The 15,814-nt window shown below is 52.7% G+C and overlaps 1 protein-coding gene across 3 annotated transcripts in view; it reads left to right on the top strand.

Moving 5' to 3' along the window:
• The window catches only part of ANKS1A (ankyrin repeat and sterile alpha motif domain containing 1A), a 102,887-nt gene that overhangs the window by 16,552 nt on the left and 70,521 nt on the right, over window positions 1–15,814 (top strand). For all 3 annotated transcript variants that reach the window (XM_005881748.2, XM_014529604.1, XM_014529605.1), the window contains one exon: window positions 11,832–12,418. In XM_005881748.2, the coding sequence (XP_005881810.1) occupies window positions 11,832–12,418 (587 nt within the window). The remainder of the gene's footprint in view (window positions 1–11,831; window positions 12,419–15,814) is intronic.

Here is a 15,814-nt window from a genome sequence, read left to right as displayed (position 1 = left end):
CCCTCCCTCCCTTCCTTCCTTCCTTCCTTCCTTCCTTCCTTCCTTCCTTCCTTCCTTCCTTCCTTCCTTCCTTCCTTCCTTTTTTGTTAAATCTCACCAGAGGGTATTTTTTCCATTTCTTTTTCAGAGAGAGAGAGGAGAGTGAAACACATTGATTGGTTGCCTCCTGCATGCACCACAACCCATGTACGTGCCCTTGATCAGGACTCGAACTGAGACCCTTATGTCTAACTACTGGGCAACATCGGCCAGGACAATTCTTTCTCGCTTCCAAAGGCTTGGTCTAGAACTCTGACAAGGTAGTGGGCTCAGCCTTTGGAAGGAAGAAAAAGGGAAAGTCAGTGAACTTTAAAGAGGGGGCCAGTCTGCTTGGCTGCCAGGTGCCCTGGGTAGGGATGTGCTTTCCCCAGAGCGAGAGACCTCGGATTAGGAAGGGAACTCACCACCAAGGAGAACTGCAGCCTCACATGTAGTCCTCCTGTGCTCGAGCCTCGTCCAGCCCTGCAGTGCGGCTACCGTGGGAGTGGGTGGCCCTGGCGCAGGGTTAACTGAGCCACAGCGAGAGGTGTGCCTGCCTCCAGGCTAGCTGCTGGGATCCAACACTGAATATAAAAACGGACTCTACCAGTTTCTCAGGAGCCTGGAAGGAATGCCCACTGGGGATGGTAAAAGTGAGGCAAGTCATTTCCCACTAACGTCAGGATCTTAGGCAGCTTTTATGAATTAAAATACCAGTTTTCAAAAGGTCACGTTAATGAGACTACCAGAGCTTTCAGACTTCCAAGAAACTACAGTGTGAGGGGTGGGATGTGAGATTTTTTAAAATCATTACATTTGTATTAGCACACTGGAAAAAAGTTTGAAAAAATACAGAAGTGAATACAAATAAAATGTTCAGATTCTCCTCGCCTCCCTGCTGCTCACAGTTGCCAGAGGCGACCACAGTGGGAATGTGTGGTGTGTACTCCGGGCCATTGGCTATTTTTATACAAAAGCATCTGTGTGAGATTGTTTTATGTGTTTCCGACCTAAAATGGGGATCATATTTTACAAACTATTTTGCAAACTTGGTTTTTTGGTTTTGTTTTTACCTTGTTTCTAGATTATGGGTACAATTTTGTCTTAGTTCTTAGAGATCTACCTTTTTCTTTTTTAATGGTTAAATACCCCATGACTCATTTTCCCATTCGCCATGATGAATGGTTCAGTTGCCTCCAGTATTTCTCTGTGATAAATTATGCTGCTGTGGACATTCCATACACACATTCTTACATGCCGATAAGACTGTTTCTTAAGAGACGGATAGAAAGGGGACGAGTCAGCCAGGGTAGGAGCACGTCGGGGTCTGTTGGTGGCGCTAAATGAACTCCTCCAGTGGTGAGTGAGCTCACGCGCTTCCCCACCTTCACCGGCACATTATTCCTCTAATGGTTTTCACCATGATAAGCAAGGAGTGCGTTTTGAAATTGGTATTTGCGTAATTAGTGAAATTGAGCATCTTATCGATTAGTGTTCTATATTTGGTCTGCGAGTTGCCAATTTTTTCTCTCGATTTTACTACGTAGAAATTATTGGTGGTGGAAACACTTCATATAAATACTGATAATATTTTGCCAAAGTGATACTCAGAGGAAAGTTTATACCCTTAAATTTATTAGTTAAGAAACGAGAAAGACTAAAACTTAACCAAGAGAAAGTAGCAGAGAGTAATTAATAAAGGTAAAGCAGATCATTTACTTCACATACTTTATGGTATGCACATTACACTTGAGTTAAATAAAGAAAAAATAAAAGCAGAATTAATAAAGTGAAAAAACAAAGCAATAGGCTTGATCATTACAATGAAAACTTGTTTCTAGTTTAAAAGATATCTGACAATTCTGATCAAGAAAAGAAAAATCAAAAACGCATTAGAATAATATAAAGAATATATATATATAAGCACAATTCAGACATTTTAAAAAGTAATACTGTGTAAATGTTTTACATTAATGTAAGAGTGTGCAGAAGCCTACATATAAATAGTTAAAAACTATACAGTAAATCTTTACTTTTCCAAAACACAAATAATAAGGGAATTGATAGAAATAAATTGTACGTGGTTAGTTACTGTTGCTGCCATCCCCTGGGGTGGATGCTCGGGGAGAGTGACGGCACCACAACGACGGGCTGAGGTGGGGTTCCACTGGCATTTCGTTGCTGGTGACCAGGAATGCTAAGCATCTTACACTGTGCAGGACAGTCCTTCACAGTGAGAACTTCTCCACCAGACACGCCATCTGTGTCTGTAGATGTGACAAAACCGACAGAAGTAGAAAGCTCCATCGGGATCCAAGAGGCAGAAAACTCATCCCCTGAGACAGGCATCGGGCCAGGTGGTTTTGTGATAGTTTCATCCAGCGGGGTATTCCTCTGCTGCTGAAATTGCTTCAGATGTGGGGGAAGTCTTCTGAAGCCATTGTTCAGGGCCAGCGTAACTGAGAACAGCGCTTCCTGTTTCCTGTAGCCTCGTCATTGATTTCTCTTCAGTGTTTAACTCTTTGCCAGCTGGACATGCTGGCCACACCGCTGCTCAGGAGACAGTGGACAGGTTTGATAGCAAGAGGGAAAGTGGCCGGGAGCTCTGCAAGTCGCTCTCTGTGTGCTTTTCGGCAGCACTGGGTCCCCTTAGCGCAGCACCATGACGGGTGATCACCCGAAGACGGCCACACGCGTGGGCTCATTGGCACGCAGCTACATGGCTGAGGCGCCTTCGGTGCAATGAATTAAGTCAGTACTCCCGAGAGCTGTGCATTTAGGTCTGTGTGAGGTTTGTGTACGAGGATAACGACCTTTATCCTCATGGAGGGAAGGGGAAGAAAACTTACTTTAGCTTCTTCCTCTACTCCCAGGACTACGGTGTAAGGCCTGGCTTTCCCCTGGGCCAGCTTGGGATTCTCAGTGTGCATCTGACTTCAGGAGGAAGATCAAATAGATGCTGTGTGCAGTCCACCGTTTTTACCTCGGAGTCCAGGCTAGCTTTTCCTGGTAGATTCCAGGGCGTAAGTTTGGGTGCTTTGCCAAAAGGCAAAAAGTGTAAATGACAGTTTCATGGTGACGCCGTATTTCCAGCAGCTTCCCTTCTCTCACCTTCTTGCATTAAGGAGCTCCTGCCAGAGGCCCCGCTGGAAAACGGTCTTGCTCTTTCCGTTTATACTTCTGAGTTGGGATTGTTCATCTTTCTTTCCATTTTCAAATAAGCCCAAGCCTGTGAACTACACATGTATATTTTCCTCCACCAAATGTATCGACAGCCATTTATTAAATTCTTAAATATAGTTTTATTGATTTCAGAGAAGAAGGGAGGGGGAGAGAGAGCTAGAAACATCAGTGATGATGAGAATCATTGATTGGCTGCCTCCTGCACACCCCACACTGGGAATCGAGCCCCCAACCTGGGCATGTGCCCTGACCAGGAATTGAACCATGACCTGCTGGTTCATAAGTTGACGCTTAACCACTGAGCCATGCCGGCTGGGCATGACAGCCATTTATTTACATATGGATACATGAGACATATGTAAAATAATCATAAAAAGAGTATGTTAAAGTGGTCTAAAAGTAATTTTAGAGTTCAAAAGAGGGATAGATTGTGTCAGTGTAAGCGATCAGGAATGGCTTTATAAAAGAGGTGGTGTTTGAGCTGAATTCCAAAATCGAGAGTTCTACTTGATAGGCAGAAGTCAGGAGGAAGGAGCGTGCATTCCAGGCAGAGGGAGTGGCATAAACAGCAGTAAGATGGTGGCAGATGATAGAGCACATGTTTGGCAAACGGTAAGAATCAGTTTGGCTGGAACGAAGAACTGGCCATGGAGTATTGGATCTCTGATGTCAGCCTTTATTCCAGAGACAGTGCCGTGTTGTGGCAACGTTTGCATGAGGTGACGGGGAAGAAGCCATTCTTTAAGTTTGAATAATTGTGGGTCTTAGATTGCAAGAGGGAGAGACTGGAGGCAGGAATAACCTGAAGTCAGGAGTCTTCAAGGAAGCTCTTACAGGAAACTAGAGCCCAAATTAGGGGACAGTAGGAAGTGATAGACGGGGGGCATGGGTGGCAGAGATATTGCGGAGGATCTTACAGTGAAATGTGGAGCAATGAGGAGGAGAGGGTCTTGAGGATGATGCTGAGGTTTTGAGCCTGGTTCATGGGGATGGCACTGTGCAACCAATAGAAATAGGGGATGGAAGGAAGGACATGTTTGAGGAAAGATGTTAAGTTCAATTTTGAATATAAGTTTTAGGTGTTTAAGGTTCCAGGAGAACATCCCAGTAAAGATACTCCGTAAACACTTAGAAATATGGGTACAGTGTTCAAGAGAGATGTAAAGATTAGAAAAACAGATATGATCATGAGTCATCAAGTTGAGGTGATAGTTAACATAAAGGATACTCAGTTGTAGAGGAGAAGACTAGAGAGATTGAAGAAGTCAAGAACAGATCTAGTAAGAGGCACAGGGGGAAGAAACTTAAGAGTAACCAGGATCAGGCAGTGTCTTTGAAGCCAAGGCTGGATGTGATGGAAACCAATTAATGGGCTTAAACAAGGTCGAAGTCCAGAGGTAAGGAGTCCGGGCTAGTTCATGAAGGTCAAGGATCCAGCTTCCTTCTGCCATTTCCTGGTTCAGGATGACTACTCAAGCTGTCAGCACAGGAAGGAAGAAGGGGGAGAAGAGGGCACATTGTTGAAGACCGTTCTCAAAAGTTGCACAGACCACTTTCACTTATAACCTACTAGGGGCCCAGTGCACGAATTTGTGCACCTTGAAAGGAACTGTGGGCCGAGAGCTACAGTGGGCACAGGGGCGGGTCTCGGCCCATTCTCTGGGCCCCCACCTAGCCCCTCCCACCTTGGCCTTTAGTCCCCTGTCTCCTGGCAACCCTGCTCCCGCTGCTGCAGCTCCCACGCGCTGACAGCACCGGACCCGCTCGTGCCCACTGATGGTGCAGAGCGATTGGGGCTGATGCCAGCAGCGGGTGTGAGGAGCCGGTGCCATCAGCGAGTGCGAGTGGTGGTTGCTGCCCCGATCACCCCTCAGGAGCAGGGGGAAGTGGAGAAGCCCTCAGGGGCGATTGGGACCAGCAGCCGCCACTTGCACCCACTGACAGCATTGAGCGATCAGGGTGCCTGTAGTGGGTGTGAGCGGCGGCTCCAGCACCAGCTGTGGGTACGAGTGGGGCCGTCACTGGCAGTGGGTGTGAGTGGTGGCGCCGTCGCCGGCAGCGGGTGCAAGAGGCAGCTGCTGGCCCCAATTGCCTCTCAGGAGCAGGGGGAGGTGGAGAAGCCCTGAGGGGTGATCGGGGCTGGCGCTGGGTGCCGGCAGCAGGTGTGAGCACCCGGCAGGACCATGGCGCACGGAAGCAAAGAATTTTCAGTAACCACCAGAGGCTTGCCCCAATGACAGCAACCGGCGCCCTGCCTTGGTCTGGTGCCCCCGCTCACCTGCTTCACCATCCTGCCACGGCTGATGCCCACCATGTCCATGCTCTGCCGCCTGCTGCTGACACCCACCATGTTCTGCACGCGGCACCTGGTGGTCAGCGCACGTCATAGCGACTGGTTGTTTAGTTGTTCCACCATTCAGTCTATTTGCATACTAGGGTTTTATATATATAGGTAGTAGAAGAGGGACAAGCCCTGACTTTCTTATATGATTAAAAAAAAATACTGAATGTTTGTGGAGGATGGGGACTTTAAAAGGGAAAAGGGATTGTTTAAATAATTGGTAATAGGATGAAGGCCCCAGACTTGTCTATTGGACTTGATTCTTCCTGAGAGTCTTTCCACGTCTGCACATTTGTTCTAATTCTCAGATTGCCCTTTCTGACCTCCACGCCAACCTCTTAATGAGCTGCTTGCTACCTTCAAGTCTAAGGTCAAATGTTGCTTGTGTCCAGAAATCTTCTCTGACCTTGATTCTTTCCGTCCCCTCATGTGCTTCCTTCTCTATTTCCAGAGTGCCATGTGCATCTCTATGGCATAAGTTCCCCCTTACAATGTTTTTTTCGGTTCTCTCCCTTGCCAGGTCATGAGCTCTTCAATGGCTGCACCGAAGGGTCCTTTATTCTTCGGAGGACCTGGCATAGTTATTCAATAAGTGTAGAATAAGTGCACTTCAGTGCGGCGTTTGTATGCTTCCTGACTTGTTCATCTCCTATATTTGAAGATAAACATGGCTAGATCATCTTTTGTTCCAATACCTTTCATTTTATTGGTTAAATTTTAGTCATCACCATTTTTTTTTTTATTCTGGATTCCTCACAATCTTTATAAAATGGACACTGCAGCCCAGCTGGCATGGCGCAGTGGTTGAGCATTGACCTATGAACCAGGAGGTCATGGTTCTATTCCCGGTCAGGCACATGCCCGGATTGCAGGCTGGATTCCCCAGCTGGGGGCATGCAGGAGGTAGCTGATCAAAGATTCTCTTTCATCATTGATGTGTCTATTATCTCGTTGATTAGCCAATGGGAAGGGTAGCAAAGTTACGGTTAATTACCATGTTTCTCTATTATTAGATAGGATTGGCCAGAACTTGGTCATGTGGCTACACTTGGCTACAGCGAAGATGGGAAATGTAGTCTTCATTCTAGGTGGCTGTGAACCAATCTAAAAATTCCAAAACCAAGGAAGAAGTGGGCAAGCAGTTAACAGTGCCAGATGATGCAGAAAAGGCTAGACAGGTGAAGTTTAGAAAAAGGGTTAGGTGATTAGGAGGCCATTAGTAAATCCCAGACAGGGAAATGCTTCCCTGAGGCAGGTGGGAAGCGATGAAATTATCCCCATGTTTGGACATAGAGTGGTTCAGGAAGTTTGATCTAAGTCTCCTCAGGAAATTCATGACTATCTTCCAGGCGTATGTATAGGTGCTGTGGGAAAGATGACAGTTTGAAAAGTGGAAGAGGTGAGGAATCGATCTTATGGAGATACCACAGTTCTCAGGAGATGAGCAAAACGATGACTGGCTTGGATTCTTGCTCTGCCACTCATTGGCTGATGACTTTGAGGAAGTCATTTAACCTCTTTAAGCCTCATTTTCTACGTGTAAAATAGGAATACAAATTCTTACCTCATGGATGCCGTGGTGATTACAAAACATTACTTAGCACAGAATCACTAGCTCCTAGTACATTGAAGCGATTGGAAGCAGCTGAGCTAGAGGAATGGGTAGAGGACACAGTTGTTTCTTGAGTATTCGGCTCAACATTCCAGCAACCGGAGAGGAGGAAGCACATGGCTGTGCATGCCCACGTTGGAACTGGCAGGAGATCAAGGGAGCGGAGTGGCGAGTGTGCTGTTAAATCAGGCACAGATGTCACGCTGGTCGCACATCCCCGGAGCTGGCGGGTTACCGTATTTTTCCGTGTATAAGACGCCCCCATGTATAAGACGCCCCCCACTTTTCCAACCCAAAATGAGGAAATCAATGTTTTAAACATTTTGCTGGTTTTCCTCTTACGGCCTTCTTCTTTTTTGGCATCTTAAGGAGTTACTCTTCCTGTTTTCTCCACTGTCTGTTCACACACTCGGTGGGAGGAGGTCCAAACTGTCTCTCTGCAGCTCTGTTTCCATGCTCTTTTGCATAGCTGATTACATTCAGTTTGAATTTTGCAGAGTAAGACAATCGATTACCGGTATTTATCTTTTTATTTTTTGACGTCTTTATGGGCTCAGGTCCCTGTTGCATCTGCGCACTCTCCACCTCCGCCTCCAATTATGGCAGCAGCTGACGTCAGTAACAATAAGGCTTGTGATTGGAGGAAGCCTGTTTGACAAGGTATGGGCAGCTAGGCACCCATGGCTCCCTCCTCGGCTGTCCCTTGATTCTACGTCTAACAATTTTAGAAAAAAAATAGTGTCTTATACACGGAAAAATACGGTAACCAGGGCAGTTTGAGGAGCCAGAGGTCCAACAGCAGGCAGTGTATAGGCTCAGGAGGTGCTGGAGGACATGGCGGGGACGTGAGGGCATCAGGACAAGTCGATGGGCCCCAGAGCAGTGCTGCATCTGAGGGTGCTGCTGAGGGTGGCGAGGCCCCTGGCCACTGTGACATGTCACCTTGAACCAAACTTGCAAGACTACTGGGCCTGCCCTGGCGCCTGAGTTTTATTCTGCCTGTTTACAGGGCCACTCAGGAGATACCTGGCTCTTGGCAGAGTCGGGAGAAAGGCACGCAGTCTCTGCGTGCAGTGTCCGCATGGAGAGCAGTGGGGATGGCTGTAGATGGAAGAGGATGATAGGAAGGCAGCTTCCGTTTTCTGAATGCTTCTTATGGGCCAGCCACGTGCTGAGTTCGTTTACACGCTCAGATCATCAAATATCCAGACAGACCTTCTGGGAGGGGCTATTTTTACCCCAGTTAAGTAGATGAGGAAGAAGTTAGGTGTTAGAGCTGGGCCTTAAGCCCTGGTTGGCTGGATCCAAAGCCTCTTTAGCCATGAGGTTAAGTCATTTCACCCAGATCCCTGTTCTGCTACTCACATTCTTAACAGCAGGAGCTGGGAGGAACGGGGTCGTCTAAGCACAGGTTCAAGCCCTAGAATGCAGACCAGCTGCTCATTTTTGAAAAAGACCCAGAGAGGAAAAGCCACAGGGCTGGTGCAGCTGGGGCCTCCCCTTCTGTTTCTCTGGTCGCCACAGACCAGAGTAGCCTCAGTCTACTTGTCTGCTCAGATGCGATGTCCAGCCTTTGTCTGCATGACCTAGTCAGCAGCTCCCCTCTGGGGAAAGTGGGGTGACCTAATGGGACAGAGCGGAGCAGTCTGGGAAAGGGGAGAACCCCAGCTTCCTCCTCTGGGTCTGGGGATTGATTTGACTTAGAGTGTCCTCCCATGAGTCCCATTTTTCATCCTAATTTAAATGGGCAGGGGTGACTAAGAATGTGTAAATGTTAAAATGTCATTATTCCAAAGCCCTTGAGGTCCCCACGGATCATCACAGTAATTACATGCAGCCTGGCAGACCCCTTGCTTCAGCAGCTCATGGCGTGCAGGAAAGTGAATTATGATGGCCAGTTGAAGGGGCTGGGGATTAGCAGGCTGGAGTGTCCTGTTCCGCGGAGCAGCTGGCCTTGGCGTATGAGGGCGAGCGCGAGGAAACGGGCCTCCGCACGCCCTGCTCCCTTCTGTTCTCCCCCAGAAGCCAGGCTGCGAGGAGTGCCGGGGCAGGTGGGAGGAGGGTGGGAGCCTGTAATTCCAAAGGCGGGAGCACGGTGAGTGCCAGTCAGGCCTGAGGGTGCTCTCTGGTGATTTCTTATGCTCCATACAGTATTGGTTTCTCTAATGGGACTATGACCCTCAGAAATTCTTCCTCTTCACATGTTTCCTTCTTCCATAAGTTTCCATTTCTCTGTTCTGCCCACTTCCTTCCCCCGGCATGAGTCTGGTATTGAGCTGTTGGCATCGGTCTCTCTTTCTTCATTGAAGGCTCGCCTGAATGGCAGCTGCTAGACAGGGCCTCATTGTCGGTCCCCGGCAGCAGGCAGAGCATGTCCACCCACGCAGCACGGCCACGCAGGCTCCTGACTCTGGGCTGTGGTGTTTCTCTTTTGTTGTTGGACTTACCCCCCCTCTGACCCTCCCCCCAAACTGTTAAATAAGAAGCTAGAAGCTGATGCAAAGAAATGGCAGCCTGTGCTCCGGTTACAGTCCTTCCTGTGTCCAGCAGTCAGAGGGTCAGGCACCCTGGGCAGGACCTGCAGGGGGCTGGCCATTAGGATAAGTCCTCGAGGTGGCAGGTTTTGCAGTCCCCCATCATCATTGGACGTCAAGTGCCGTCCTCTCGGGCCCCACCCGGCAGCACAGGGCGGCTTTGTTCAGGCGCCAGGGTTCCTGTGTGCTCCTGGCCCTGGAGGCATGGTGTCCGGGGCTGAGCCTGCCTGTGTGGAGCTCTGTGTTCCCAGCGTCTCTTCTCCCTGGGGACTGATTGGCCTGTTCTGTGCTTGTTCCGTGCTCTGCCCCTGACCTCTGGGGAGCAGGGCCTGTGAGGTAGGGTGAGAGTCCTGGAGCAGTCAAGTGTAGAGGAAGGAGACGCCAAAGTTCATACTTGTGGGCAGAGTGCTGTTAACCGCGCCGCCCCGCAGCTCTGCAGGCTGCTCTTCTCGAGAGGGTGGGGGAGTGGAGCCGGTCCTGGTCCTGGGCAGACCTCAGGGTGACGGGTGACAGGTTCACTGAGCTGGTGTTGTCCCTGCCTTCAGGTTGTCTGGAGGGAGCAGCGCTGGGGCACAGCACCCAGCACCGTGCCCTGCAGGGGGCCTGCCTTAGTGCACCGGGTTTCTGAAGGGCACCCCTCCCCGGGGCACTGAGCCTCAAGAAGGGTTCTCAGGCTGCAGGCAAGCTGATGGGGGGCATGGGTGCTACACAGGCCCAGGCCGGGCCCTGGAGTGCCCACGGAGGGGGAGAAGTTTGCCATCGCAGATGGGGAAAATTTGGGTTCTCATCACTACCCTAACATAAAAGGGATTTTGAAGGACCGTGCAGTCCAACCTACTTATTTTGGATACTGCAGCCCAGCAAGTAGAGCTCACTGCCAGGGCCGCACAGCTCTCAGGAGAGCCAGTGTCAGGCGCCTGGGTTAGAGCCTCCCCCTCGGACCCACCACCAGTGGCCTGGGGGCCTCCCACGTCTCATCTGTAAAAACAGCCAAACGCCACCCTCTCATCTAAGACTCAGATCTCAGGGACAGTTCTTGGGAGCTTTGGGCAGACTGGGGAGTCGTTTGGTGTGTGGGCATAGCTTCCACTGCAGAGGAAATAAAGCTGAATCCTGGCTCTGGAATGTGTGCTGGGACTGGATGCAGGGCTGTCTTCCACCTGCCAGCGTGGGTCAGAACCTCCTCGTGGGCCCACTCGTGCGGGCGAGCCCTCGGCGTCCCGTGTGAGCCCGTGTTGGACGCTGACTTGGTCAGTTTTTATGCTCCTCCAGGGCAGAGGCGTTGGTGCGGGGCGGGGCGGGGCGTCGGGCGCTGGGTGTGGGTCTGGAGGCCCAGGAGCCTCCTGGCACTGGCCGAGTAGACCGTTTTGTTGTCAGTGGACCAACTGGGGTTAAACTAAACCAGTCGGAGCAGCCGGGAGGCTCTGGGGCGGTGAGATGTGCACATTCTCAGGAAAAGAGGAAAGTGCTGCCGCAGAAGGAAGGATGAGGCGTGGACTTAGCCCCTCCGAGGAAGGAAGCGTCATTTCTCGCTGCTTGTTTTGCACTTTCAGTTAAGGAATTCCAGAAGTTGCAGGTTGGGATCCTGACCTTCCCTTCCCTCCGTGCTGCTCGCCAGAGGGCGGGCGGCGGGCAGTGGCTCTGAATAACACTTGGCCTCCATGGGAGCCTATCAGATGTTCCAGGAGCCGGCCCTCGCTCACACTTGCTCGCTGGCACGCTCTCCCTCCCTCTCACTGTGCTCGCTCTGTGCGCTCACTCTCTCCTCTGTCCTTTCCCCAGGCAGGATATAGTTAGCACTTCTCGCCTTATATAGCAAGGTCTGGTCGTTAATGCTGACAGAAGCCTCACAACAGGGAAGGCTGCCAGGTGGCATTAACCAGGCCAGTGTTTGGAATTTCATAAATGCTCTGACTTTGGGTACAAATTGAGCATAAGAACAATGCGAAACTGTTTTCTTCCTTCCTCGCTCTTCTCCCCCTCTGCCCTCTCCCAGCCCATTCAGCACCTCTCTCTCTCTCTCCCCCTCCCCCCTCCCCCCTCTGTTTTTGAATTCCTCTGCTCTGCCGTCTGCTCGCTGCTTTAGAACTTTGTTGATTTTTGCCACGTTTAATTTTTTATTTCTCTCTCCGTCCACTTCAAGACCACAGGCGGAGCAGCAGCGGCCAGAGCCAGGACTCGGCGGAGGGGCAGGACGGGCAGGTCCCTGAGCAGTTCTCCGGGCTCCTCCACGGCTCCTCCCCGGTGTACGAGGTGGGGCAGGACGCTTTCCAGCTGCTCTCTGCCCCCGGCCAGAGCCTTCCAGAAGGGTCCCCCGCGCAGGGCACCTGCCACGAGGCCAGCATGCAGCTGGAGGAGGCGGGCGTGCGCGCTCCTGGAGGCTCCCCGCCCGGCGGCCTGGACCAGAGTCAGAGAGGGGGCTACCCAGCAGGCCTGCCCACCGCCAACAGCCTACCGCACCCCGAAACTCTGACTCACACAGCATCTCCACACCCCGGTGGTGCCGAGGAGGGAGACCAGAGCGGGGCCAGAAGCCGAGTCCTTCCCACCAGCAAACCCAAAGTTGAACTCAAGCTCAGCCGCAGCTTGTCCAAGTCCGACTCCGACCTCCTGACCTGCTCGCCCACGGAGGACGCGGCGATGGGGAGCCGCAGCGAGTCCCTGTCCAACTGCAGCGTTGGGAAGAAGAGGCTGGAGAAGTCGCCCTCCTTCGCCTCGGAGTGGGATGAGGTAAGGATGCGTGGCGTCACGGGGAGCTGGCCACAGCCCACCCCGCTCGCTCCCCTGTGCGTGACTCCCAGGCCCAGGTTGTGGCCAGGGTGTCCCTGGCTCCTTCACTGTGGCCAGTGTGGCTCTGACCACTGAGGGAGGCAAGCCCCGAGTCAGCGAGGAGGGCAGAGGGAGGGTTAGGCTTTGGGAGCAGCTGCTGAAAGGGGAGCCTCTGTGGTAGTTCTCACTGCGTCCCCTGGGAGACCCCCGCCTCTCCCAGCAGAATCTTCTGTCCACCCACATCCCCAGGTTGGTGAGGCGAGGGTGAGGGGGTCAGGAAGCAGGTTGGTGGGGAGAGCATTCAGGACTCCCACAAGCATTGTTGCAGAGTAACTGAAGTATGTACCGAGTGCTTCTCCGCGCCTGTGGCATGCCTAGCTGGGCAGAAGAATGTTTCTCAGAGGGTGGTAAACACCGGGGAATGTTGCAGGGCTACCCTGCAGGCTTCTGGCTGGGAGAAAGCTGCCTTTGAGGTGGACGGGACGGGGCCTGTCTCCCAGGAACACTTGCGGGAGATGAATTTAGCTCTTGCGAGTGGGAGCAGGACAGCTGGCACGTCCATGAAGCAGTCTGTGGACTGCATGCCTGGCCGGCTCTGTTCTGGTTGCAGCTGCAGAGCATGTAAACCACAGCTAATCCCATTTTCCTGTGGGCGCGGGCAGGCAGCTCCTGCAGCACCTTATCTCCAGACAAGGCCGTTGAGGGTGCTAGTGTGAGAGCCGGTGCCGGGCGCAAGCCACCGGCGGGAACCGGGAGGGACAGCAGCAGGCCCCGCAGAGGCCACACTGTGTGTGTGGGCACCTGTTCGCCACCTTTGTCTCCAGAGCAGTTCGCCTCACTCCAGTCCAGCAGGGAACGCGGCCTCTGGCCCAGGCTGCCGGGCAGGGAGCCGCCCGCAGAACTCATCTCTGAGGAAGATGAGTGCACTGTGCTCTGAGATGGCGGGACAGGTGGAGAGAGAACAGCATCGTGGGACGGGCTTCAGGAAAGGTCACAGAAGTGGGATTTGACGTGGAGTTAAAGGGCCAGTGTCTGCTTAAAACCAGATTGAAGGTAGTGGGATGAAGAGAATAGCGTGCACAAAGGCATGGGCTTGGAAGCGCCAAGGTCACTGGGCCTCTGTCGGGTGTAGAGTTTGCATCGGGAGAGTGAGAAATGAGTAGAAAGTGAGACTGGGACCATATCGTGGGAGGGCCTTGAGCTTGAGGCTGAAGAGGACTTGATTGGCTCTGAAGGCAGTATCAGCAGGCGCCCGGCCGTCGTATGGGCTCCACCGTTTCCGCAGGAGAAGCGCGTGCTCGCGAGGCGCCCCGCTTCACGGACGCGGGCTGTTTGGGCCAGTAAAGCCGTCGCCTCCTGGCATCTTACTGAGAGGAAGTGCATACGTTGGGGCTTTCTTTGCAGGTGGGCTTGCCGGAGGGACAGTGATCCGGGGCCTGTGCAGGTGTCCCGCCCAGTCTGTGAGTGGCCGGGGAGCAGTTACATTTTAAATGTGAGAAAAAACTAAAGGCAGTTGAGGTCTTAACGGGAAGAATCCTGAAGATGGAGCCTTGCTTGCAGAGTGAACGCAGCAGGCCCCCTATGTCCACCCTCGGCGTGACTTCTGAGTCCTGTTGTCGTCGTTTTTCTGGAATCTGTATCGGAGAGAAACCGCAGGAGCGTTTCCCAGGCTTCGGACACCTGCCTGGAGGGCACATCGGTCTGGTGCTCCCACTGCTCTGGCAGCGCCCGAGCTGCTGGTCCTCTGTGCTGGCCGGCTTTTCTCTTTGTCTCATTGGATCCCCACGAGGTGGGGAGGGCTGCTCTAAGGGCTGGGCCCGGAGGCAGAGGAAGGCTCTGGGCCCAGGGGGCTGTGGTCCCGGCACATGGTGAGTGAATTGTGCTGTGAGCTGCTCAGGTCGCTGCTGGAAGGTGGTCCAGGCTGCTGGGCAAGGAGCCTCCACAAGGTAGTCCACGAGGCTCCGGCCCGGAGCCAGCAGATCTGGCTGTGAGCCCCAGCTCCACCGCCGCCGCCGCCGATGCCTGGGAGGCCTCAGGAAGCCTCAGTGTTGTTGCTGTGAAGCAGAGGCAGTCAAATCTGTGTGTCAGGGTTGTTTTTACCAATTAGGCAAGTGCCTAGCACGGGCCCTTGTGTGTGAGAAGTGGTGCCTGCCTGGTAGATTATTATTGTGCCTGGAGCTTTGGAGAATGGTTGAGGCCTGGTGTCTGCAGACCCTAAGAAGGCAGAGCTTACAGGGTGGTCCAGTGCTGGGGAGCGACTGGGAAGCAGTCAAGTTCACGCCCCTCAACTCAGGAATTCCTGCACGGCTCTGCCCCCCCGCCCGCCCCTGGGCCCCCAGGGGCCGCCCAGCTGGAAAGGAGGGCAGGCGCCCCATTGTTCTTAGGGGAATTGAGGAGCCTCTCTGCCCAACTCCCTGAGCAGAGAAGGGAGATTAGAGAGCCATTGGCAGCCCTCTCTGAAGTTTATTTTTCAAGTGCTCTACATTTGTTGGTCCCCCACTTGTCCGTGAGGGCTCTGCTCAAGGCCCCCCGTGGATGCCTGAACCGTGGATAGTGATGACCCTATGTTTTCCTATGCATGCTTCCCTGTGATAGTCTTATTTATAACTAGGCACAGTGAGCGATTAGCAACAATAACTAATAATAAAATAGAACAGTTAGAGCAATATATGGTAATAAAAGCTACATGTAGTCTCTCTATCTCTCTCTGTCTCTCAAAATATCTGATTGTACTGCCCTCACCTTTTCACTTATAGGAAGCGCTTTACGGCCTCCCTTTGGCATACCTGAATTGCTAGCATCACCACTGCTGTTGCTCTCTGGGGCCATCCTATATAATAAAAGCCTAATATGCACATTGTCCCCTTGGGTGGTCGTCTGACCAGGAAACTGGGAGTTTGACTGATTGCTATGACATGCGCTGATCACCAGGGGGCGGTGCGGAACATGACGGGCATCGGTGACATGGTGCTGGCAGCAGGCGGCAGTGGAGGCGCTGCCAGGCCCGAAGGGCCCTGACGAGAGCAGGACCATGGCGGGATGGTGGGGAAGGTGAGCGGGCGGCACCAGACCAAGGCGGGTGCGAGCAGGGGCCTATTATCCTGCCTGTTACCTCGCAGACAGCGACCAGCGGCAGTGGCATGGGGTGGGGCCGCCACCCGGCTTCCAGGCGCTGAGGGAGCTGGGTAGGGGACCCGGCCCTGATCCATCACCCCACAGGTGGTATGGTGGAGCTGGTGAAGGGGTGGTCCCAGGCCAAGGCGGAGTTCCAGGCAGGGCTGCGAGACTGGGGGCGCGAGCTGGGGCCCGATCTTCGCAGGCCACCTGGAGGGCTCTGCCCCCCCCTCCCATCCCGCC

Source organism: Myotis brandtii, unplaced genomic scaffold (genome assembly GCF_000412655.1).
Source record: "Myotis brandtii unplaced genomic scaffold, ASM41265v1 scaffold687, whole genome shotgun sequence".
NCBI lineage: Eukaryota > Metazoa > Chordata > Mammalia > Chiroptera > Vespertilionidae > Myotis > Myotis brandtii.
Note: the sequence above shows the minus strand (reverse complement) of the source record. Positions and strands in the feature narration are given on the sequence as shown.